The following is a 23,867-nucleotide window of genomic DNA, read 5'->3' as shown; positions in this document are numbered from 1 at the left end:
TCAAGGATAGTAACTAGCCAAAGAGCGTCTCATGGTATTCTGGCTGGTTCTTGTCACTTGCACAGACTCATGCCAATTTGGTGGAGCCTTGTGGTTTCTTCTGGATTGAGCATCTGCTGCTGATTTGTTTGGTGTTTCAGAATGGACTAGACTGCTGATATCCTGACAATGAAGACTGGAAATGCCCCCAAAAACTATTTCTAAACAGCCTCACATCCCTGTTTCCTTTGAGCAGTTCATTTTTCCTCTACCTCTAGTAGGTGGACTAGGAGGTAGATTGAAGCCTTTAAGAACCCTTATTAAAGTATGTTTCTAAAAATCTAAGTCTACAGACAACAGTGGTGAAGCTTATGCCTCTATTAAAAGGACTTTAAAAAAGCAGCTGACATGCTTTTTAAAGTCTACATGCTGCCAAGGGTGAGGCGTGACTAGGGCACCAGTGTAAACTGCTGTTTGGAATGGAAAATAGTATTGCTACTCTGGCAGACAAGCTGGCAGTAAAGTGACATACACCATGTAGAAGAAGCTTACTCTTAGGCATTTACTCAAAAAAGTGAAAACAGAGATCCACTTAAATTAATCCTTAGTCTTCAAGAACTCTATGTTAAGGTCGTGCATGCATTCTCAATTCACTCCCGTTCTTCTCCCTGGAGCCTCCTTCTCTGGCCCTGGCACTAACCACCTCCACGTGGCTTGATGTCGATTTAGAATTCCTTTGTTCACTCAACAAATATTTACTAAACTCATGCAGAGTACTTGGCTCTGTGAACACGAGCTATGAACCAAGAAGGGGTTTGCACAACTCCAAGCCTGCTCATCCTTGTCCTCTTCCCAGCAGTGTGTTTACACTGCCCTTAGGATACATTAGGCTGGGCTACAGCTAACTGCCTCTCTGAGTCTGAGAACGTCTTGAGGACAGGGTCTTATTTCATTAGGATGCTAGAAGGTGCTAGAAGGGAACACTTGTGAGGTTTGGATTCTGCTCTATCATACCCTGACTCTTATTTTGGCAAATGACCAACACTTTGAACTCCAGTTTCTTCATCTCTATAATAAGCTTCCCATCACTAACTTGGCAGCATCACCGTGAGGATTAGATGAGCACACTGGGTGTGTGGTGCTCCACGGGGCTAATTATCATTGTCCGTAAGGAACACGGCACTGTGATGAACTGCCTTGCACACACTACATGTAAGCACACAGAAGCTGCATGACAAACATCCAATGGATTGGTAGAGAGAGCCGTGGACGTGCATCCTCGGTGGCCTTCGTTCTCTTACCTGGCTTCTTATAAGTCACATAGATATAAAGGAATAACTCAATGACATAGGTGATGACAGCCGCCCACCAGTTGATGACAAACATGACTGCACAGCACAAAATCGCTCCAAAAAGAGATACCCACATGTTGTAAATCCCATATGCCGGCCTCCATCCTGGAAGGAGAAATAATGTAGAAAAAAATTGCACACATCAATGCTACTGTACTACTCTGTGTCATAAAAGTGCAGATAGCGTGTCTTTCCCTGGCATAAAAATTATAGTTTTTAGGTCCACGTCCTAGCTCTCAACTGTTTTTTTCTATGATTTTGGATTCTTGGTCTACAAAAGCAGTATTTGTACCAAAGATGATGCTGTAAACTTTGGGAAATAAAACATCTGAAAAGTAGACGGTCACAGACCCCTCTGTGCTTCCTGCGAGTCCCAGTTGTTCTTCCAAACTACCAAACCTCAAGCATCTAAAATCAACACCATCAGGAATCTAAAGGAAGAGGGTGTGTTGGAGAAAGTGGTGTCCTGGCAGAGCTGAGGTAGAAGAACATCCTGTCTTCCCAAGAGCTGGTTATAACAGTGGGTTTTTGCTCCGTTTGCAGAGCAATAGAGGCAGCCTGCCTCTATTATCCTAAGAAGACAATGTTTACTCTGCCAGAAGCAATAACCTTACAGAAGAGGGGAAAGTTTGCTATCCGCGGCCCTTAAGCACAACACATTAATATATACAACATTATATTTTAGGGCTGCCACAGTTCCTATACACACAGATTTCTATGTCTTGTTAGTTTTCTGAAGTGGAAGAGCCTATGAAACAGCTCAGGCAGGATGGGAAAACCTGATTTGTAGGACACATTCAGTCAGTGGGTTAATTCAACTTTAAATCTGAAGTCACTGAAACTCAGCGGGAGTCTGTCTAGAGGAGCAGTTCCCGTAATGACCACAAGGGGGAAACATCACTCCAGGAACGCCATTAGAGAAGCCCCAGGTGTTCTTAGGTCGGCTTCCTTTCAGAGCCAGAGGATGGAGGTCAGGTGAGCGGAGAGGGGGAGGGGTGGATTTTGAGAGTCATTTTGGGGTTTGTCTATCTACAGGTGTCTTCCTGCATACTTAAAAAAAATGTTTTCTTCTCCTTGTTTCTCCTATTAGTCCTTCTCACACTTCTGATAATTATAGTTGGCTTGTTTTTTTGTTTTTTGTTTTTGTTTTTTAAATTAACAAAACCTGGCACAGGATTATAGATTTGCGTTTAAAGACAAACCACACTAAACTAAACATGTTCAGTTATTTTCTGTAACCCAGTGGCCTTGGGTGGACACAGGCTCCTCAACCTTTTTGCAGACAGCAGTGTCAACGAGCGGAGGATGAGGGTAAATTGTAAGAGTACTTAATTTATTTAGTAGCTTGCACGAAAGTCTTCACAGTGAAGAACTTCCTGAGAGTCATATGACCCTTAGGTGACTTTCTGGAGGGGTCAGAAGGACAGAGAACAAGCTAGAGGTGAGGGGTGATGAGCTAGCAGAGTGCTCTTGGCTGTGGAATTTTAAACGATTTAAGAGCACATCCCAACTGTGTCCCGATGCCCCTGGCGTGGGTGCTGCGGTAGATCTGCATTGCCCAAATTCAGCAGGTAATTATAGGAACTGCTCATCCTTCTCCTCTGCACCATGGGCAGGAAACAAATTGATAGTGAGGAGGTCTCAAATATATACATTTATTCCACTCCTGTGGTCACTTTTACCCTGGAAATAAATAGTGGTGTTTTTCTACTGCTGAAATAAATGTGGTTTCTCTTGCAATGAATAATTTATTGCCACAGGACAAAATTGACTTTACGGTTGGTCAAAAAGGCCATTGCTCATGATTCCTTTTCTATTTCGGAAGTCATCCCCCAACTCCCCAAAATAAAGTGGATTACGCTGCCTACAAAGATATACGGAAACATAAAAGCACAGATTGAACACTTTTCACGGACTTATTTCATTTATCAAGACAAACTAACTGTTTGCTTAGGCTTATGTTTCCATTTTGGCTTACCTGGAGATTTGGCATACGAGGCATGGAAGCAGGAGAAATTAATAAGCGCATACGAGGCCAGGAAGAAGTTGGAGATGATGGGCGCAATGACGTTCAGCTCCGCTGCAAGAGAAACAGAAGCATGCTTGAGCAGGAGAGGGCGCCGGGCAGCTGCTAGGGCCCAGAAGCTCCGCGTTTGCTGGAAATTGAAAGCATAGCTCGCATCTGTCAAAGTTTAAGAAGGTAGTGGGTTTTTGTTTTTTTATGGCTATATACATACTTACAGCCAAGGGTTCCACGGAATGAGACTCAACAAAACCCACCAGTTAGGAAACAGACAATCCAAACCTATGTCTATAGAAGGTCTAAGCACATCAAGAACTCCTCTATAGAAATTTCACATGCACCAAATCCTGGATTCATTGTCTGCTATGTAAACAATTAAGAGGCTCTGTAGGATGGAGATCCATGTGCTTCTCAATGGTTTTAGTGGTGATAATTATATATATATATATATATATATATATAAAGTGGATTGATCACATTTCTAGGTTAATATCCACTTTTCAGTGAGTGCATACCATGATTGATCTTTTGAGACTGGGTTGCCTCACTTAGTATGATGTTCTCCAGATCCATCCATTTGTCTAGAACAGGGAAGTGGGAAGGGTTGGATGGGGGAATAGGGGGAGGAAAGAGGGCTTATGGGACTTTCGGGGATTAGGGAGCCAGAAAAGGGGAAATCATTTGAAATGTAAATAAAAAATATATCAAATTTAAAAAAGTGAATTGATCATTTAAATGCTGAAGAAGGGGACTGGTAAGATGGTTGGTAGGTAATGGTTTGCTCCTGGAACTGGGCCTGCAAAATCTGGGCTTTCAGAGATATTCTAATGATTCCAAGAGGCTGGTCAAGGAGCTACATCCGAGGACACACTGGGACACACAATTCTGCTTGCCAAATCACATGCATTCACACACAAACACACTCAGGCACTCACACACAAACATGCTCAGGCACTCACACACAAATGTAATAAAACATTAAGATGCAGCAAAGGGCAAAAGTTTGAAGTCTTGATTTCTATATTATTGGAATCTCACTATATAAACTATCTTTATTTAGTTTCTTAAACATCTAAAAAATTTAATTGGAGTTATATGTAGCCCCTTTCCAGCTGCATAGACATTGTATAAGGCAAATAAATTACAGTTGCTCCTAGAGTTTCACATACAAAGAAGAACCCTTAGTTTTGGTCTTAAGGGAGAGCAAGGATTGTATGACAAATATGCCTTTTCAATATCATGTGGCTGCTTCTAGATTGCTTGGTGAAGGCAACCAAACACAGTTCAGGTAAATGATTTTCAAAAGACTTAGTTTAGGGGGGACTTGAGGAGCTTGTAAAATGCAGGTTCCAAATCCTCAGTGATTCTAACTTAGCAGTCCTGGAACTGGGCCTGCAAAATCTGGGCTTTCAGAGATACTCTAGAGATTCCAAGAGGCTGGTCAAGGAGCTACATTTGAGGACATACTGGGATACACAATTTTGCTTTCCGTTCAGAGCTATCAGGCTAGTGCATAGAGCGGGATCTGCTGTGTTTAGAGCATATTTTCTTGGAGGAAGGGTTCAGTTGTATTTGGCTGGATGGGTTTCTAATATTCAGGTTCAGAGAACAAACAGAAGGGTAGATCCTCCCTCACTTCCCAAGAGGCCCTCTTCCTTAAACTTTCTCACTTCCCTCTTAGACAAACACTAGCATTCCCAGATAGAGTCTTAAACATAAACTTGCTAATTTCTCAAACTAAGAGCAAAAAGCCCGAGTAATCCGAAGAATCTTTGGCTCTCTGTAGCACAAGAAGACTACACACCGATGAGAATGAATGCCATGGCTATCACAAACGTGAGGAAGTACCCTCTCAGGGGCTCGTTGTTTTTCCCATAGCCCTTTGCGAAGAACTGCAGTCCTTTGAAGATGTTGTCCTTGCACAGAGCCTAATGGGAAAAAAGAGAAGACATTTGTCATTTGTATCTATGCGCACTCGTTTTCTCTAGGTGATTCCGGAAAGAAGATTTGGGAAAGATTAAGTGATGCACAATACGAGGCGCAAGTTAACACTGCGGCTCATCATTCTTTATATTATCGAAATCGATCTTGACTATGTGGCAGGCACAGCACTTGAGCTAGATGCAAACATTAACGGTTGCAGAAAATGATGGAAAGTGATTGCTGGCGGAACCGCTATTTCAGCTTCTCTGGGAGGCAGGGAAGACAGTGCACACTTTCACGGCTGTATTACCTGGAAGACTTTGGGCGCACTGACGAGGGAGGCCAGGGCAGAAGACAGCGTTGCTGAAAAGATCCCTGCGGTGATGAGGGGGGCCGAACCCGGAAACCATGCTCATGACCTTGCAAAGAGAGTAGTTTGGATTTCGCAGCTTACCCAACAGACGATTTGAACAGTTAACTCTTCTTCAACACAATTTCTTCCTTCTCCTCTTCCTGTGATTCCCACTCATAAACTAATGCTTTCCACCCTGCTTCACCCTTGAATTTGTAACATTTCTCTTTTCAAGATGAAATGACCTCGTTTCGCTATTTACCAAGCACAAAAATATTTACAAAACACTGGAAAGAGTAAAGAAGGAAGGGTCCCCCCCCCCAAGGATTTTCAAAGCATCTCCCCTCTGTGCTCTCTGTAGCTCTGGTGGGCGGAAGTTCTACTCTAAAGAGTGTAGTATTGACCAGGTGCAAGGAGGGGCGTGGCTGCCTTCCTACTTTTTTAAGGTATTGGCTTTTCTCTACTGAAGTGTTTCCAAACCTTTGCATCTCTTTTACTCTTTAAACATAACTTGATATTTTGACATATTTGAAACACTCATGATTCGCCTCAGCATAGCAATGAAAATGATGCCAGCATCAATATGACCCTGGGAACAGATTGTACATGTTTGGGAGGAGCCTGTCAGCTCGAGCCATATTTTGGAATAATCGTTTCAGCTGAGTCGATGCCTCTGTTAGCTGTTAAATGAGATGGATGGAGACTTCTCGGCCCATTTACTTCTTCCCCTCCGTACCAAGCACATAGGACAATTAGTCCGTGCTGTTCCCTACTTTTTTAGGTTGCTCATTTACCTCCAAATTTCTTACTCACAAGTTCTCCTTGCCCAGTTTCTTGCCTTAGAATTTTCTGCTCTAAAGTCTGTACATAAAATGTGCCCCAAGTTCTTGCTCGCCCGCGCCTCTGCTGTCCAGTCCAGTATCTCACACAGCTGGCTGGACACTAGGGAACAACATGGCGCTCCCCTTGGAGTGACAAAACTCACACTGTCTATTGTCTCTCTCCTTACGACAGTTCCTGCAAAGGACAGCCGGCCACCGCACAACACCCGCATGGCCTCTTTGCCTCCGCACCACCTGCTCTAAGTGTAATTCAAATCAATCAGTATTTAATCAGTTGTAGATCCAAAAGCCTCACTAACTCGATATTCTGGAAATGCAGACAACAGCGAGAAACTCTATCTATCTATCTATCTATCTATCTATCTATCTGTCTGTCTGTCTGTCTGTCTGTCCGTCCGTCCATCCATCCATCCATCTATCTATCTATCTATCTATCTATCTATCTATCTATCTATCTATCTATCTATCTTTTTGAAGTTCATACCTGGAAATTGTTCATCAGCCCATACTGACATGGTTCATGTTGACATCGTGAGAAGTCGTAGCCCAGCCCACAGGCTGCAGAGCCGTTGCAATTCATCCCAGAAACGATGGTGTCGTTCATGCTTCCAGTGGCGTCTCGGACCACACAGGCGGCTGAGGAGACATTTGTCTGTCACTTCCATTTCCCCTGCCTTGCTCCTTTTCAGTGTTGGGACAGAAGCGAGGGCTTCTGTACTTGTGAGGCAAACACTGTAGCTCTGGCTGCACTGAGTCCCTGAGCCCCACATCATCCCATCATCCTGTCATCCCTTTGACAGAGGCCTGCTCTCTTAGGGTTTCATTCCAAAAACACGCTAAGTTGGCACTGAGTCTAAATGTATGTATTCTAAGCCTGTGCATACAGCCAATCCTTTTTGGGACACGGTTGCTAGCGGCCCCAGCTTCTAAGCTCTGTGAACAACACTTTTTTTAAAAATTAATTTATTCTCCCATATATTATATGCTGCCTCCAGTTTCCCTCCCCCTCCCCATCTTTTCTTCCCAGTACCTCCCCAGGCCCTCCCCATTACTCCTGCTTCCTTTCAGAAAAAGGTAGACCTCCCAGGATATCAATCAAATATGACATATCAAGTTACAATAAGGCTAGGCACCTCCCCTCATACTGGATGCTAGACAAAGCAACCTATCAGGAGGAAAGAGGGTCCCCAGAGCAGTCAAAAGCATCAGAAACAGTCCCTGGTCCCCTGTCCCACATAAACATCAAGCTGTACAACATGTATGCAGAAGGCCTAGGCCAGACCCATGCAGATCACCGTGGCGTTTGCAAGCCGCTGCTTCTGCCGCCTTGTGCGGTCCTTGTTCCTGAGGCTATCTTGTAGGATGCGTATGCAGAGACTCTTATTTTCTCATTCCCCAAAATGTGCAGTGCTTTGGCATAACATGTACACAGCTCATATCTATCTTAGTTCTACTGACCACATGATTTTTAACAATTCTTTTTACCTGAGAGGCAATCAAAGGAAGAAATTTAATAACTAAAAAATTGCAGCCTCATTTCCAATTACTTGCACACATTTTAGAAACAGTTATAATTCTACTTTAGATGTAATTTTAAAAACCTTTTTTTTTTTGAGATTATAACGTAATTACATCATTCCCCTTTTCTTCCCTCTCTCCAAACCCTCTCACATACCCGCCTGACTTGCGCTTTCAAATTCATGGCCTTGTTTTTAAATTGTTGTTATATATGCGAGTGTGTCTCTGTGTATATGGGTGTGCTCGCGCACGCATTTCTAAACACACAAATACCACAGGCTTTGTCTGTCTCCTGACGCTTGTCTATGTTTTCAGGGCTGACCATTTGATATTGGTTCACCAGTTACTGTGCTCTTCCCCAGGGAGGATCACTTGGTCTGTTCTCAGCACTTCTTAGTTCCCTATAGCTCTTTGTGTAGGGATGAGGCCTTGAGATGTCCCACCCCCATCCATGTCGGCACGTCTCTTGGTGGCACCCTCCTCCTTCAGATCAGGTATTAAGTAATTCAATTGTTTTAATAATAAAGATAATCTCCCGGATAAATGGTTGAATGGCGTTTGTCTATGTGAGCACTGGTGAAAAAAGATGGAATACAAAATATTAGACTTCATCCCAAACAGAAATGTGGGGAAAGCGTAGGGAATCGGTGAAGTGAGGAAAGGAAAATAACTGAGCACAGAGGCATCGCTGCACGGAAACCGGCCCAGCAGAGCCGCGCCTGCGCAGTTAGGTCCGGAACAGCTGGGTAAAGAGACTTCGAAAACCACTTCCAAAAGATAAGCTGGGTGAAGATCGGGCAGTATCCCCACCCCTACTCCCACCCCCATCCTGGCTCCGGACAAGCCCAGCCCTCCTGCGCTTAAGTCCCCTTGTACTATTTGGAAAGACAAGGATTTCACTGGCCCATGAGGCAGCAGCAATGAGAGAGATCCTGTTTTGCCTATGAGATTCAGAGTTCTAGGGGTAAAACCAACAGCCACACCGTCCAGCCCTCGGCAGTTCTTGGCAGTGCCAAGTGAGGTCCCCTGCCTCCATCTCAGCCCTGTGGTTGCTCCTATCACACACACACACACACACACACACACACACACACACACACACACACACACACCGTGCATCTAGGAGACATCCTTCTACAAGAGCAGGCTCATCCATGGTCTGAGAGTCTCAAGAGAGAGAGAGAACCCATCCAGCTTACAGAAGAACGGAGTGACCAGCAGAGGTCCCCGATGCCCTCAGAAGGGAAACAGCTGCTGCAGAGTGCAGTCTGCAGGTGCAGGTACTAGTTCAGTACAGACAACAGCAGTATAAACCAGAGGAGAGACCGGGTCCACAGTGCAACCTCCTCCCCTCCCCTAAGGCTTATAACTAGCCATTTGGTTCTGAAGACCCAGACAGAAGCCACTCTAATATCGTTTTCCACCCACTGTGTGATTCCCTTTTTCTCCTTTCCTGTATATTTAGCAGCATCCTCATTGAATTATATTTTTGAAACTTTTTAATATTTATATTTATTTTTCATATATTCATTTTATTTTATGCTTTTTTTTTTTTAGTCCTTACCTTGGGGGTGACATTTTTTTCTTTGTTTCTTTTCTGGTTCTTCTCTTCCCCTCCCCCCCCCCCCACCATTTTATAGCATCTTAAATTTGCCTTATTGACTTTTTAAAAACAGATTTCTTTTCAATTATGTGTCTGTGTTTGTCTATGCACCTGTGTGCACATGAGTGGAGGTGCTCACAGAGGTCACAGGCATTTGGTCTTCTAGAGTTGGAGATACAGGTGGTTGTGAGCCACCCATTGTGGGTGCCGGGAACCGAACCTGGGTCCTCTGCAACAGCAGCGTGTGCTCTTTACACCTACTTAGCCGTCTCTCCAACCCAGAATGTTTTTCTCTTAACACTCCCATGTTTGCTTTTTAATATTTTATCTTATTTATTATATTGATTCCATTTGATTTTGAATTTTTTCACAATCAGGAAGTATTTTTCCCTTGAATTCTCTTCTTTTCCTCTCTCTTCTCCCCTCTCCTTCTCCTCCTCATTTTCATCTTTCTCCAACTCTTCTGCATCTCATTTATTTCTCATTCTGTGTCATATTCTGAAGGAAAGTCATCCTCAGTTCATGGTCACTGGTGATGTATCTGTCAGTGGCTGTAAATGACATTAGATGGATTTCTGTGTTTCCCATGGCTTGATGTTTTTGTGGTTACAGAGTTTTGTTCCCTCCTTCTTGATTGGTAGTAGGGACTGAGACTACAAGAGCAAATGACTAAATAAGAAAGACCTTCCTCTTAAAAAAAAAAAAAAAAAAAGCATCCAAAAGAGATATCTAAACCAGGAGATGCATAAATTACAACAGAGGAACAAAAGAAACTTCAAAAAGCCAGCAGCATGACTCTTCCAAGAGACCTTAACGCCACAAGTGTTAAACACAAGGACACCAAGATAAACAAAATGCTGGGCGACAACTTCAGTTGTTGGGTAAATATGATCAATATCCTAAAAGAAATTACAAATTGTCAGATGAATTTGATGAATTTGGTGAATTTGGCCACAGAGAGGAAACAGCAAACACAGAAAAAAAAAAAAAAAACAGAGAAGATCAGCAACAGAGGTGAAAACATCAGCAAGGAAACTGAGATTTTTGGAAAGCAAAACAAAACAAGCAAAACGAAAACACAGAAGCTCTGGAAATGAAAAACCCAGTGGTTGAAATAAGCATTGCCCGCAGGACTCGTCCCAGGAAACCTGGCAGGCAGAGGGAAGAATGTCAGAGATGAAGGGTGGGGGTCGATGGAGCGCAGCCCTCAGATGTCAGCACAGGAACCCAGGCAGCGAACAAGCCTGGCCACACCCAGGGCTCTGGGATATGAACAAGGCACTACAACTCAGAACCCACAGCACAGAAGAAAGGGCCAGCACTAAAGGTGTAAAAAAAATCTACCAATTATAACAGAGATTCTCTAAATTCAGAGAAAGATACAGGCATTCAAGCTCCAGAAACATTTAAGGCTCCAAATAGATGTGAGGGGATAAGATTCTCCATCAAGATGCCAAAAATACAGAGCAAAGGGCATTTTCAAACCTGTAAAGGGGTGGTGCCAATTCACCTACAAAGGCAGAAGCAACAGAAGAGCATCAGACATCCCACAGGCTACCCTTAAAGCTGAGAAAACTTGAAATATTCCAAAGCAAGTAACTGTCGACCAAGACTGCCATAGACACCAAAGTTATCTTTTAGAATCAACAGGGAAACAAGGGCATCTCACAACCGGCACAGACTAAGGCAGTAATGTTCGCCAAGCCCGCGCTGCAGAGGAGGCTTAAAGGAACATCATACACAAAAAAGGGCAGGGAGTCGTGGAATTATAGTATAATATCAAAACATAAAATTAATTTAGAAAAAAAGAAAGCAAAGAACGACATGGACTGAGGGGGATTTGGAGAAAGATGAGCTCTTAGTCACTGTTAGTGGGAATGTAGACTTGTGTAGTCCCTTATGGAAGCCAGGATGAATATTGCTTAAGAAACTGAAAATAGATCGATTATACGACCCATATATACTCTTGGATATATACCAAGAGGTTTTAGGTAGACATATCACAAAGATACATGCATACCAATGCTTACAGCTGCTTAGTCCACCGTAGTCAGGATGTGGAAATAGCTTCAATGTCTAGCTGTATACAAAGGGATGCAGAAAATGTGCTATGTTTAAGAAAATGTCTAAACAGTGGAATTTTGTGCTGTCAGAAAGGAAAATGAAATTAGGAAAGTGGCCAAAAAATGGACACGTTTGAAAATCATTACGCTAAGTGACACAAACCAGGCTCAGAAAGACAAATATCGCATGTTTTCTTTCAGACATAGAACCTGGATTTAAAATTATACATGCACGTGTGTGTATGCGTGTGTTTGTAGGTCATATAGCTAGAATGGAGATTATGAGAGAATGAGCGTGATAAATAGAGAGGCTAATGGGACACAGGTAAGAGGAAATGTGACATGGGGAAGAGAGAGGCAGGGAGAAGACACAGGGGAGGATGGGACTACTCAGAGCCAAGTGTACTGACAAATGTGGATGTTGTAATGGGAAACATCTCCTTGTATGCGAGCTGAACAAAATAACTAATAAGGCAATGTTTGGATAAAATATTAATATTTCCTAAGTAACCATTAATATTAATGATGAGACAATCAGACTTCTTTCTATTTCATTAATTTCACACATTTGAATACTTCCATTATTCTATATCCTAAACATTGTCTGATGAATATCTTTATGCATTAACTTTTTCTTCTAAATCTTAGAATATTGCTCCAGGGTAGATTCTTAGAAACAGAATTGTATTAAAAAACAAAACTTTGTTTTAGATTTACTTATTTCTTTTTATGTGTATGTACGCTTTGCCTGCATGTATTTATGTGTGCCATGTATGTGCCTGGTCTCTGCAGAGGTCAGAAAAAGGCACTGGAGTCCCTAAAAAATGGAGTCACAGATGGTTGGGAGTCACCATGTAGGTTCTAGGAACTGAAACTCGGTCCTTCTCATGAACAACAAGTGTGAAGAAGAAGAAGAAGAAGAAGAAGAAGAAGAAGAAGAAGAAGAAGAAGAAGAAGGAGAAGGAGAAGGAGAAGGAGAAGGAGAAGGAGAAGGAGAAGGAGAAGGAGAAGGAGAAGGAGAAGGAGAAGGAGAAGGAGAAGGAGAAGGAGAAGGAGAAGGAGAAGGAGAAGGAGAAGGAGAAGGAGAAGGAGAAGGAGAAGAAGAAAGAAGAAGAAGATATTACTGGACAGAAAATGCTGAAACTAGAAATCATCATGACAAGCAAAATAAGAGATGCAGAAAGATAGAGATTCCAAGTTTCCTTTCATATGAGAATCTAGATCTAAATCTGTGTGCATCTACATACATACCTACACATATATGTAGTTGCAGATGTAGACATATGCCTACACATATACACATATATGATGGGAAAGTAGAGAGGGAATTATTTAGGGGGAGGGAACAGTGTAACAGATGGAGGGAAAGGGTGTAGGAAAGTGCCACAGGGGTGTGGAGAAGAAGACACCATGACACATATGAAAAGATATCAAGAAAATGAAATGAAGAAAAGAGACTATATATTTTAATTTTTACTGTTCCTATGAGTTTTTCTGACTATAATCTCTGCCATTAGTTAATAGTTATTGAAATATATAGATATACATGTAAACTATATGTAAGGGTTTAAAAAAAACTATAAACGATAGATTCTTTGTAAGTCAAATGTCAACTAATAAAACTGTTCGTTTTGCTTTTTCACTTCAGCCAGTGTGGTCTTTTATTACTACTACCTTTCAGACAGCTCCCAAGGTGTCTCACTGGTCTGAGGGTGTGTATACTTTTTGCTTCTGGTGTGAGAAGTCACTGGTTCTAACTCTAGATAAGCCTTTCCATTAGGGCAGGAGCTAGAGACATGGCTCGGCCAGTAAAGTGCTCACTGCACATACGTGGACACCTTCATCTGAACCCTTAGAGCCCGTGTAGAGCTAGGCCTGGTGTCACAGTGCTCCCGTGCTGAGATGGGAAGGGGAGCAAGTGACTGTCTGCAAGCCGGCGGGTCACCTAGACTGGCGAGCACAGCACTCAGCAACAAAGGAACCCTGTTTCGATTGAGGGGAAGGCAAGGATCTACCTGAGACATCCTTTGATCTTCATGCACTTCCTGGTATGCATGCATCTGCACTCACAAATGCACATTCATACAAACACACGTGAACATACATCTATCACAGATAAATAGATAGTAGATAGATGATAGATATGGGGAGAGAGAGAAAGGGAATTTTTTTTTTACAGGGGGGTGAGAATTAACTATATTCTTGTCAATCATGATTTTCCTAAAGCATTTTATCACAGGCTTGAAAGGTGACCTACCAGCCTCTCTGTACACTGAACTTACTGCTGATTGTTAAGAAAAATCATCCACTTAGATTTTGCCTCTTTGTACTGGTCACTTTACATCCAACCGTCCTTTTGGAACAGCACATTTTGTGACCTGCATAACAGATCTGTCCCAACTCCTGAGACACCAGGCCATGAGCCACTGTTAACGATTCTTTATGACAGGTCTTCATGGCCTGGCAAAGTATAGACACAAATTGCCACCTGACACTCAAAGAGCCTCTCAGATGAGCTCTCTAGCTACTCAGTCCCTCAACTTTTCTACTTCTTAAGCACACATATGCTCGCCTAAAACCATGTTTGGAAGACTTAAATTCAGGTGGTTTCAGTGTTATTCTTTAGTTGTTGATGTCCTAAGGCGTTGAATGAGAAAATGTCCTCCTGTGTAACTCAGCCCGGAACGCCACAGGACAGTGAATCACCTTACCAGGTTCCTTGTACAAGATGCATCAAGATAGGCAACAGTCTTAGCCTTTTGCTTTTTGGTTTTCATTTTTCCTTCAGAAACCAATTTAAGACATACAGACTCTCCCAATTTTTCTTATACTAAACAGAGGACTACTGGAGTTTACTCTTTGGTCAAATAGCCACCAGGCTTCCCTGGTTGTCTAACCTGGACCTGCAATCCTCACTATGCACTGAAGAAGGTTTCTTCTCTGCCTGTTGGAAAATATATTCCTTCCTCCCACTATGGTGTAAGCCTGCAGTGGCCCTAAGAAGAGGAGTGGCTTAAGACAGCATGTCCAAAGAGGAGGCGTGGCTTGAGGCAGCAGGTCCTAAGAGGAGGCGTGGCTTGAGGCAGCAGGTCCTAAGAGGAGGCGTGGCTTAAGGCAGCATGTCCTAAGAGGAGGCGTGGCTTGAGGCAGCAGGTGGAAACAAAGCTTGCCTTGTAAGCAGAGGGAAAAGGCACATATGCATGCTCTGCTGGCCCAGAATCACTGAGCTGGCTCCCACACTGCTAACAGCTGGGGCTGCTCTGATTTCCTGGCATTTGGTGTCAATGACACTTCCAAGTTGGCGATATTGTTGTGAATTCTCCATCTTTCACGATTTCCTTTGCCATGTTTGGGTTTGGGTTTTGTTTGATTTTTTTCTTTTTCCTACTTTGCTCTGCTCTGGTTCTCACTTACCGTACTGGGCGAGAGAACAGAGTGTTGGGAGTGATAGCTTTCTCAGCACTACCGTCACCAAGGGTGGCAAGGCAGGCAGTGATAGGAAGACTCCTGCCCTGCATTTCAATTGTATCACCCACCCCCCATACAAACCCTTCAGTACCAAGAAAGGAAGTGAATTTGCTGCATTAAAAAACAAAACACAAAAAACACCTTTTTGCTTACTTATGTTCCATTGAAATCCATTAGACACAAAGAACCACCGGGCTCTTTGCAATTCTGAGGTCAGAGATGTTCCTCTTACCTACACAAATAGCAACTCCTATGTAGGCAACGGTGGTGATGAAGATGGCCAGCATGGTCCCTCTGGGGATGGCATCCTGGGGATCCTGTGGAAAAAATATTCAGAGGAGAGAATAGACCTAATAATGATCAGAGGGCTAGCAGGTTCTCAACCTTCTAGATGCTGCGACCCTTTAAAACACTTCTTCATGTTGTGGTGACCCCCAACCATAAAATTATGTATTGTTACTTCATAAGCGTGATTTCGCTGCTGTTGTGAATAATGATGTAAACAGCTGATACGCAGCCCCCTAAGGAGTCATGAGCGAACAATAGACTATAAAACCTGGTGCTGCCTACAAACGCACAGAGCTTGCACCAGTCTGTGGGGTCCTAGAGCTGAAAAGAGAAGTGGCACGTGACCCCATCCCTGACCCGGAAGTAATCTCTGGTTGATAGCCACTTGCAAATGGGAAATTAGTTTTCTCCAAGGGAGTCTCACTGGGGAAACAAACCACTCTCACTGCACAGCAGTAGATGGCCAGCACAAAACCATCTCAAAGGCTTGGAGGTTCTTTGTCTTGTGACGTTACGTTCGTTTGTTTGTTTGTTTTGGTCTTACAAGTCCCTTATGGATATATCTTGGCTTCTAGTTTTGGGTTTTCATGGGATTCTTGTGTCTGTGAATATGTATATCTCTGTGTCTATATGCATTGTGTGTGTGTGTGTGTGTGTGTGGTGATTATTTTGACTCCTTTTCTTGTTTGGTTATTCTATATTTGTTTTGTTTTGTTTTATCTTATTTCATTTTATTATTATCCCTTAGTGCCTGTTGTTTTCTAAAAAGAGATGGAAAGAGAATGGATCTGGATGGTAGAGGAGGTGGGGAGGAATTGGGAGTAGCAGGCAGAGGAGAAACTATAATCAAAATATATCAAATGAAAAAAATCTATTTTCAATTTAAAAAGGGAGAGAAGTAATTCTATTTTTAATAAACAAATCCAAATGCTAAAAAACAAAAACAAATAAACAAAAACTCAGTGCTTAACTAAAGAGCGTTGAACTCCCATCGGAAGGGGCATTTATAGAAGTACAAAAGATCTCTGTTTCCTTGTGAATGGGGGGAGGGGTAGATGCATCAGACACACAAACCTATCAGGCATATTGACAATATCTGGGTATAAATGTGTTTTATATTGAGCTTAGGCTTGTCTCTAATTGAAACAATCAAAAAGAACACAACCAAATGAAAAACCTTTCTGGCTGAGCAAAAGGAATCATCTACTAAATTCTCCAGTTCCTCAGCAGTCTTCATTTTACAAGGTAAGGTCAAGTCTATGCCAGCATGTGAGCTTTACTCTTGCTTATAAATGTATGGACATACATTGAATTGAGCCCACATGATACTGAATTCACCACATTATACATGATTTGGAAAAAGGACTGCTAAATTATATCAAACCAACTTTCAAGCAGCATATCGAATTATGTTTAATTCAGTTTTTACACAAATGTTTTCAAGCGGGGCTGGAGAGATGGCTCAGTGGTTAAGAGCATTGATTGCTCTTCTGAAGGTCCTGAGTACAAATCCCAGCAACCACATGGTGGCTCACAACCATCTGTAATGAGATCTGACGCCCTCTTCTGGTGTGTCTGAAGACAGCTACAGTGTACTCACATATAATAAATAAATAAATCTAAAAAACAAAAACAAACAAACAAAAAACCCCCAAATGTTTTCAAGCATGATTTTCTTATACAGGGCAGTTACCTGGCATTCAAAGAAGTCAATAAATACCAACTAAAGAAAAGTACAATTCCAGCAGACAGTAGTCTCCTGGTGCAATCAATATAGGCAAAAGAAATTTGAGCATTGGTTTTTAAACCTTAAATATGATGATCAAGTCAATCAAAAACTTCATACTTGCTGAATGCAGATGCAACCTGACCACTGGAGATCATGACCTAACCAAGCAAAACCGCCCTGTGTGGGTGTAACGAGCTCTACGAAGCTGTCAATCCACATCCCCCCACTTCTTCTAGGAACATCTGCATAAAGCGTGTTGCTGGTACATCTGTATCTAGACTCTTCCCCCATACTATTGTCTCCAGTGCCAACGAGCAGGCGTGTGCTGCACAACAGCTCCTAGAAAGGAGAAGAGGACAAAGGGGCTGAGATGGACCTTACTTAATCTCCTAATTGGCACGGTGTTTTCATTGTATTTGATTGTTTGGGAATGTATTGGGAACTTGGAGGTGGCTCAGAAAGTGTTGGTTGCAAAAGCGTGAGGGTCTGACTTCAATTATTAAAATCCATGTTTAAAAGAAGAAACAAATAGGTGTTGGGCACACGGACAATCTGAGCACTGGGGAGGTGAGGCAGGTGGATGGCTGGAGCTCAGTGGCCAGCCAATCTAGCCTGGTTGGTGACCCCCAGATTCCAGTATATCAAAACAAAACCAAGTGTCCATATTGAAACACACACACACACACACACACACACACACACACACACACACACAAACACAAGCAGGCACATGCTCACCCCACACAAGTTTCATGGGATCTGGGTGATGAAAGCAACTTCATTTGAGCATAACTGGATAGGGGGTGGAAGCCACCTGTTTTAACTTTATCTGCTAAATCCCTTCCTCATGTACTATGTCATAAAATCAATCCAATAAGGTGAAACCCATGTTAAAAGAACAGAATGGAATAGAACCTATAATGGCTTATAGTAAAAGACATACTTTCCATTGTTTCTAACTCTAACAAAAGCAAAGCTTCTGACCCTCTCCTGAATGGCCTTAATTCAGGCATGAAGTAAGACGAATTGACTAAGCACCTTGTTTTTAAGGAGTCTAAAGAAAGTACAATAGTTTCCAATTTAAAAGCCTGCCGGTAGCTTCTGGAAGCTAATATCAGTGAACTTTCCTAGGTAGAGAGAAAATAGGAGTTCAGAACTAAATGTTATTAAGTGAGGAAGGAGGTGAGCCATTTTGAACAAGGTTTTGACTTTTGAACTTTTGGCATAACCTTCCTTCTGCCATCGACTCTAAGCTCAAGAATTTACCACGACGGTGGGTCACTAGTATAACAAATGCAAATGCCTAACTCACTCACTCGGCCAGCATCTACTAAGACCATGCCATTGGAAGATATACAATGCATCAACCCAAAGGCAAAGTCCCCCTGCTTCCACCGAGTTGACTCCACAGAGAGCATCTCCCCGCAGCTCCCCGAGAGGGAAGCTTATGAGGCTCTCCGGCCTCCTCAGGTTTTCTTTAAGTGTCAAGCAAGAGACTCCCTGCTGTCCCCAGGTTTCTCACACTGGACTCTGCTTGCTTCTTTGGCCCAGGACTGCCTTGTTCTTCCCTAGCAGTCAACTTCTAGCCTTTCCGCTCAAGTTCCACTTTGAAGAAACCAATCCTGACCAAACGAACAGCTCTTTGTTTGGTATCTTTGTTTTACAACCCCACTGATTGGCCCATGCATGTTTTTCATTTAATACATATCACCTGATGACTCTTGCAAATACTCATCTCCTGAAATTTCTTATAAGTATGTTGAGTTAAGATTTGTGTCTTCTTTTCTGTGTGTATGAGGTAAAGCCAGTATCCTTTATTTCAAAAGAAACTCTTATTGTCTCCTAAGCCTTCTCCTTGTAATATTGGAACCCCTCAGACTTTATTGGGGTACAGAGTAGCTCTTTTTCAGAATGTGTTTCGTAGAATCCTTTGAAGCTAGGTAAAGACATAGTCAAACTCCAGACCAAAGGGATATCAGCAGAAGTGATTCATGGAAGCTGTCCTTTATGACCCCAGTGCCCTGCTTATGAGGTAGAGTGTGAATGAGGAAGTGGTTAATCATCTAGGACCTTGAAGATGGGGATAAACCTCAAGGTAGAGGTGACACAGGATGGTTCTCTAAGTCCCTGCGATGCCCTTTGAAGTGGATTTTCTAAGTTTTTTTGGATGGCCTATGATCTCCAACATATATGAGCAAGAAACAAAAAGTCTGATTTTGTTTTGGCTGTAGCTAATAAGTGATCCTCTATAAAATATGAAAATCACAATTGTAGCTGATACAGCAATCCCCGTAGCACTTAGTAGAGAATGCTGTGAGCTGAGGTCTAAGTGTTCATGTGGCTGGTTGTTGCTTGTTTTGTTTTTCTCCAAATGTCTTGCATTCTTATCCATTATAGAGGGAAAGGTATGATTCTCATAGTAACTCACTGAACTCTGTTTGTTTGATTGGAAAATGACCTACTGTGAATGTACTGTTTGTGGGTGCCACCGAACATAGAATTGCACTCTATTGTTAGAAGGACGTATATAGAATGAAAGGAGCGAGAGTGAGAAAGGTCTTGTAAATAACCAGGAAATAGTGTAGAAACCTTCATTCTTGAGTCTCTGGGACTTGTCATGTTGTAAATCATATTTAGTTATACAGCTTCTCATGCTCCACCATCAGAGCTGCAAAGCAGAGGAAACTACATACCTCCAGGTCTCCAGAGATGTTGGCACCAGCAAGAATCCCAGTAGCAGCGGGGAAAAAGATGGCAAAGACCGAGAAGAAGCCTTCACCCTTTGTGAAGCTTGGCCCAAAGTTTTCCGCAAATATAGATGCTGAAATAGAAGTGAGGGGAGCGTCACTGTGTTGGGTTTTCCACACTGTAGAAGCTTATACTCTTGACATCTTTATTTCTAAGTGGAAACAGATCCTTAGAATTGCAGCAGAGTCAACTTGAAACTGTTGCTCATTCTTTTCTGAGTACTGAGGTGTCTATCATTGTAGGTGCACTTTTTAAGTCTTAGACATCTAGACAGTTTTGAAAATGTCATTAGAAACCACCCTTGTTTGTCTTCTTGAGTACAAAAAAAATGGAAAAAGGATAAGAAATTCTTGCAGAAGGAAAAAATTGTCTCTTCCAAAAGAGTCTCACTGAGCATACGAACCACATCAGGCTAGGCCCCATGCGGAGCAGTGGTTGACCAACACAAAGGAAACACAACACTATTTTTTAAAGACTTTGTCTTGGGTTTTGTTTTTGTTTTTGTTTTTTGTTTTTTTGAGACAGGGTTTCTCTATATAACCCTGGCTGTCCTGGAACTCGGTAGACCTGGTTGGCCTCAGAAATCCACCTCCCTCTGCCTCCCAAGTGCTGGGATTAAAGGCGTGTGCCACCACTGCCTGGCTAAGACTTTGTCTTATATTGCTTTGTTAGGACTTTTTTTTTTTTAGTCTTGCTTTCTTTTACTTGAATATTATGGGTTTTCAGTTTTGTGTTTTAATGTTTTTTGTTTGGTTGGATTTGAATCAGAGTTCCAATGTGAAGCCTTGGCTGTCTTGGAACTCTGTAGACCAGGCTGGCCTCAAACTCAGAGATCTGCCTGTCTCTGTCTCCTGAGGGCTGGGATTGAAGGTCAGTGTCACCACTGCCCTGCTGGATTTTTTGTGTGTGTGTAAATGTGTGTGTTTCTAGACAGTTTTCTTTGTTTTTAGTTTTTTTTTTTTATTCTGTTCCTGTTTTCTAAAAAGAGGAGTTCTGTCTATGCGGAGATTGAGAGGATTAGGGAGGAGTTAGTTGTAGGAGGAAAAACCATAATCAGAGTACACTGTATGAAAAACAGTTTACATTAAAATACATAAAAATAAATACCACCCCCAACCATAATTTTTACAGGAGCATGTTAGCTCCCTCACAAATATACTTACCTCCCCTCTCATAGCCACATCCTCAAGTCAATGTATCTTTAAACAATCTGGCTTTCTAGACCTTCTGGGAACTGTAGGGAGCAGTGGGAGGGAGGCTGGACAGCAGAGTGGCTCCTAGTCTTCTACTGTCTCAGCTCTTCCTTCAAGAGTTCAGACCTTGGGTCTTTCTACCAAATTCTCAAAGCATAAGACCGTGGCGAGACACTAACAATGCTGGAGGCTGTCACCAAATTGCTTAGATGAAAAGGAAGTAATCTTGAGAAAAAGCAGAAAGAAGAGAAAGAAACTGGACAAAGGAATGTGGGGTGAGAAATGGAGGAAAGAAAGTTGAAAACATCAGAAGATGCAACGTGGGGGATAGGTAGAAAAGAAAGGACACTAAAGCCCAAAGAAATAAAATAACCACTGCAGAGAAAAGCAAATCAAAGAGCCACATGGCTTTAAAAATGGTGAGGGTGCATCACAGGTACTATCAACTGAATATATAACGAAGACATGAATATGAAATGGCAACTGAATGCATAGTGAAGATATGAATATGTAGATGATGATTCATGTATGTGACATATATGCACATGTACATGTATACTTGAGTAAGCAAGGGTAGAAAATAAGGAAGTAGGAGAAGAAGAACAGGAGAGGAAAATGTCAAGTGTGCATGCTGTGGGGGAATCACAAGGAGATACACGAGTAATTCACCCATAACCTTTTTTTTTTTAATGTATGTGTTTTTCCTTGTATGCATGTCTGCACACGCTGTGTGACTGCCTGGTGCCTCCAGAGGCCAGAAGAGGGTGCTAGATTCCCCTCGAGCTGGAGTTACAGAGGTTATGAGCTGCTGTGAAAGGCTAAGCAATCTCACCAGTCCGCTAAGCCATAACGCTTGGAAGCTTGATAGTTAGTCTCAGCAGGTTATGTCCAGCAAGGTTGGACATTACAGACTCTCCCAGGAAGACAAGAGGACTTGATTTAACGTTCGTGTTCTGCAATGGTTGATCATTTTCTCCAGCTCCAGGTTTTCTTTCCCTACATGTAGCTTCTATTCTTACTGTTTAATCGTCTAGTGACCACCCAATATTCAAGGATTTACAAGAGACTTTCACATCTTCCATTGAAAAAGATTGACTTTTCAAAATTACTTTTGAATGTTAAATACTTTGCATATTTACTTTAAACTTTCCTCAGGGTGTTGTCATTATTCATTTAGTGGGGGAAATCTAAGAATCGAACAGGTTATATATAACCTGTTCAGCTGATGATCGAGAGTCAAGACCTAACTCAATGAGGCCTCCTGAATCCAGTTCTAGGTCCTTTCCTGGATCACACTGGAATTCTGGTGGCTGGGGATGGGGTGAGACAGGTAATAATAGTATAGACACATTTACTGAGTGGTGACTGACTGGTCACACTTACCTTGGTAGTTGAAGAAGCCTCTGGATTTCTTCTCATTGTTGGACGGGATGACAGTTCCAATGAAGAAGTTTGCAATGGCAATGAGAAGAATGACCAGGAGAATCACTTGAGCCTGTGACACCACAGGGAAGGAGTCAACTTAGAAGCAGCAATGATACAGACTATTTGGATCTGGACATTCTCACTGCACAGATGAAGCTTAGTATATTGCCCTCCTCTCTGCTCAGCGAGTGAGGATGAGACCTGGGTCTCCAGTGTGCAGTGCTGCTGTTACTGAACAACGGTTGCACATGAAGTTGCATCAGTCTTGCTGGCTGTGTCACCACAATGGCAGCACGCAAGGTGAAACAAGGCAGTCTTGACCAGACTTGGTGCTTAGTGTTATGATGCCTGCCTAGCGTGAACTTGTGGTAAGGAGCTGTTCTTGTGATTAACTCAGGGTCTGGCCAGCACTTGTTATTTAGCGTTCACAGTGTTCTTTTGAGATTCTTACCTTAGCTTCCCACTCCATCCCAGCTACTGAGATTCCTAGAAGAATCACCACGGTGATGGAACCGATTATGCGGATGTCATTGGTTGGATCCACCATCATTGAATCACTCTCCTGGGAGGAGGGAATCACTCAAATGATTAGAGATAGCTCTTTGTACTCAGTCTTTCTTATAACATTCAACAAGAAGAGATATTGTACACAAAAACCTGAGACTACATAGGATAATAAGAAAATAAAATATTCCTAAGTTCCAGAAGTCAAAAGAATTCTAATTTTATCTGTGATGTAGGCCTTTGATAGGCAAGGCTAGGGGCTAGAGATGTTAGAAATTCCTTCTAGTCACAGTTTTGGGAGCTGTTGCAGCACTAAATAAATGTATGTATGTCCACACCTTTTGTGTTGTGTTTTAGCAAAAGGACTAATTACTTTTATGTGCCAAGGGGAATTTTAGAAGAATAAAAATGGGTGGCTTATAATATGATTATCGAAAAGTAAGTGTTGTTCAACTCAAGAACAAAGAACACAGCCTCAGTAATGCATCTCTTGAAGAGAGCATACCTTAAGAAATACAAAATGTGCTCATTTATTCATGTAATTTTCCCCACAGAGGTACTTTTTACCATCAGAACTCAACCAGACCTTTTATCAGCATGAGAGGAACGTGAGGCATTGCCACACCACATGGGCTCACAGAGCTTCTTCCCAGAGCAAGAGGGCGGGTGGGATGCCTAGCGAGGAAAGGCCTCTTTGTACAGTGAGTTGTTCTCATGTTCCAACTTTCTTCACCTTTGGAACCTTGTATGTAACAGCGGTGTGGCTGCAGGAAAAAATGCCCGCCTTCTACCTGAAGCTTCGTATTTTACACATTCTCCATAAACACCCTTTTTATCTGATTGGTACTGAGCTCTTG

The 23,867-nt window shown here is 42.4% G+C and overlaps 1 protein-coding gene across 1 annotated transcript in view; it reads right to left on the bottom strand.

Moving 5' to 3' along the window:
* Positions 1 to 23,867, bottom strand: part of Slc12a1 (solute carrier family 12 member 1) — a 78,846-nt gene that overhangs the window by 38,927 nt on the left and 16,052 nt on the right. The window contains 10 exon segments of the mRNA XM_052183467.1: positions 1,281 to 1,436; positions 3,310 to 3,411; positions 5,159 to 5,282; positions 5,588 to 5,668; positions 5,670 to 5,696; positions 6,956 to 7,107; positions 15,356 to 15,440; positions 19,834 to 19,961; positions 22,465 to 22,576; positions 22,958 to 23,068. Coding sequence (XP_052039427.1) covers positions 1,281 to 1,436; positions 3,310 to 3,411; positions 5,159 to 5,282; positions 5,588 to 5,668; positions 5,670 to 5,696; positions 6,956 to 7,107; positions 15,356 to 15,440; positions 19,834 to 19,961; positions 22,465 to 22,576; positions 22,958 to 23,068 — 1,078 coding nt within the window.

The sequence above is a fragment of the Apodemus sylvaticus genome, chromosome 5 (genome assembly GCF_947179515.1).
Source record: "Apodemus sylvaticus chromosome 5, mApoSyl1.1, whole genome shotgun sequence".
Lineage (NCBI taxonomy): Eukaryota > Metazoa > Chordata > Mammalia > Rodentia > Muridae > Apodemus > Apodemus sylvaticus.
This window is presented reverse-complemented; position numbering and strand designations above follow the sequence as displayed.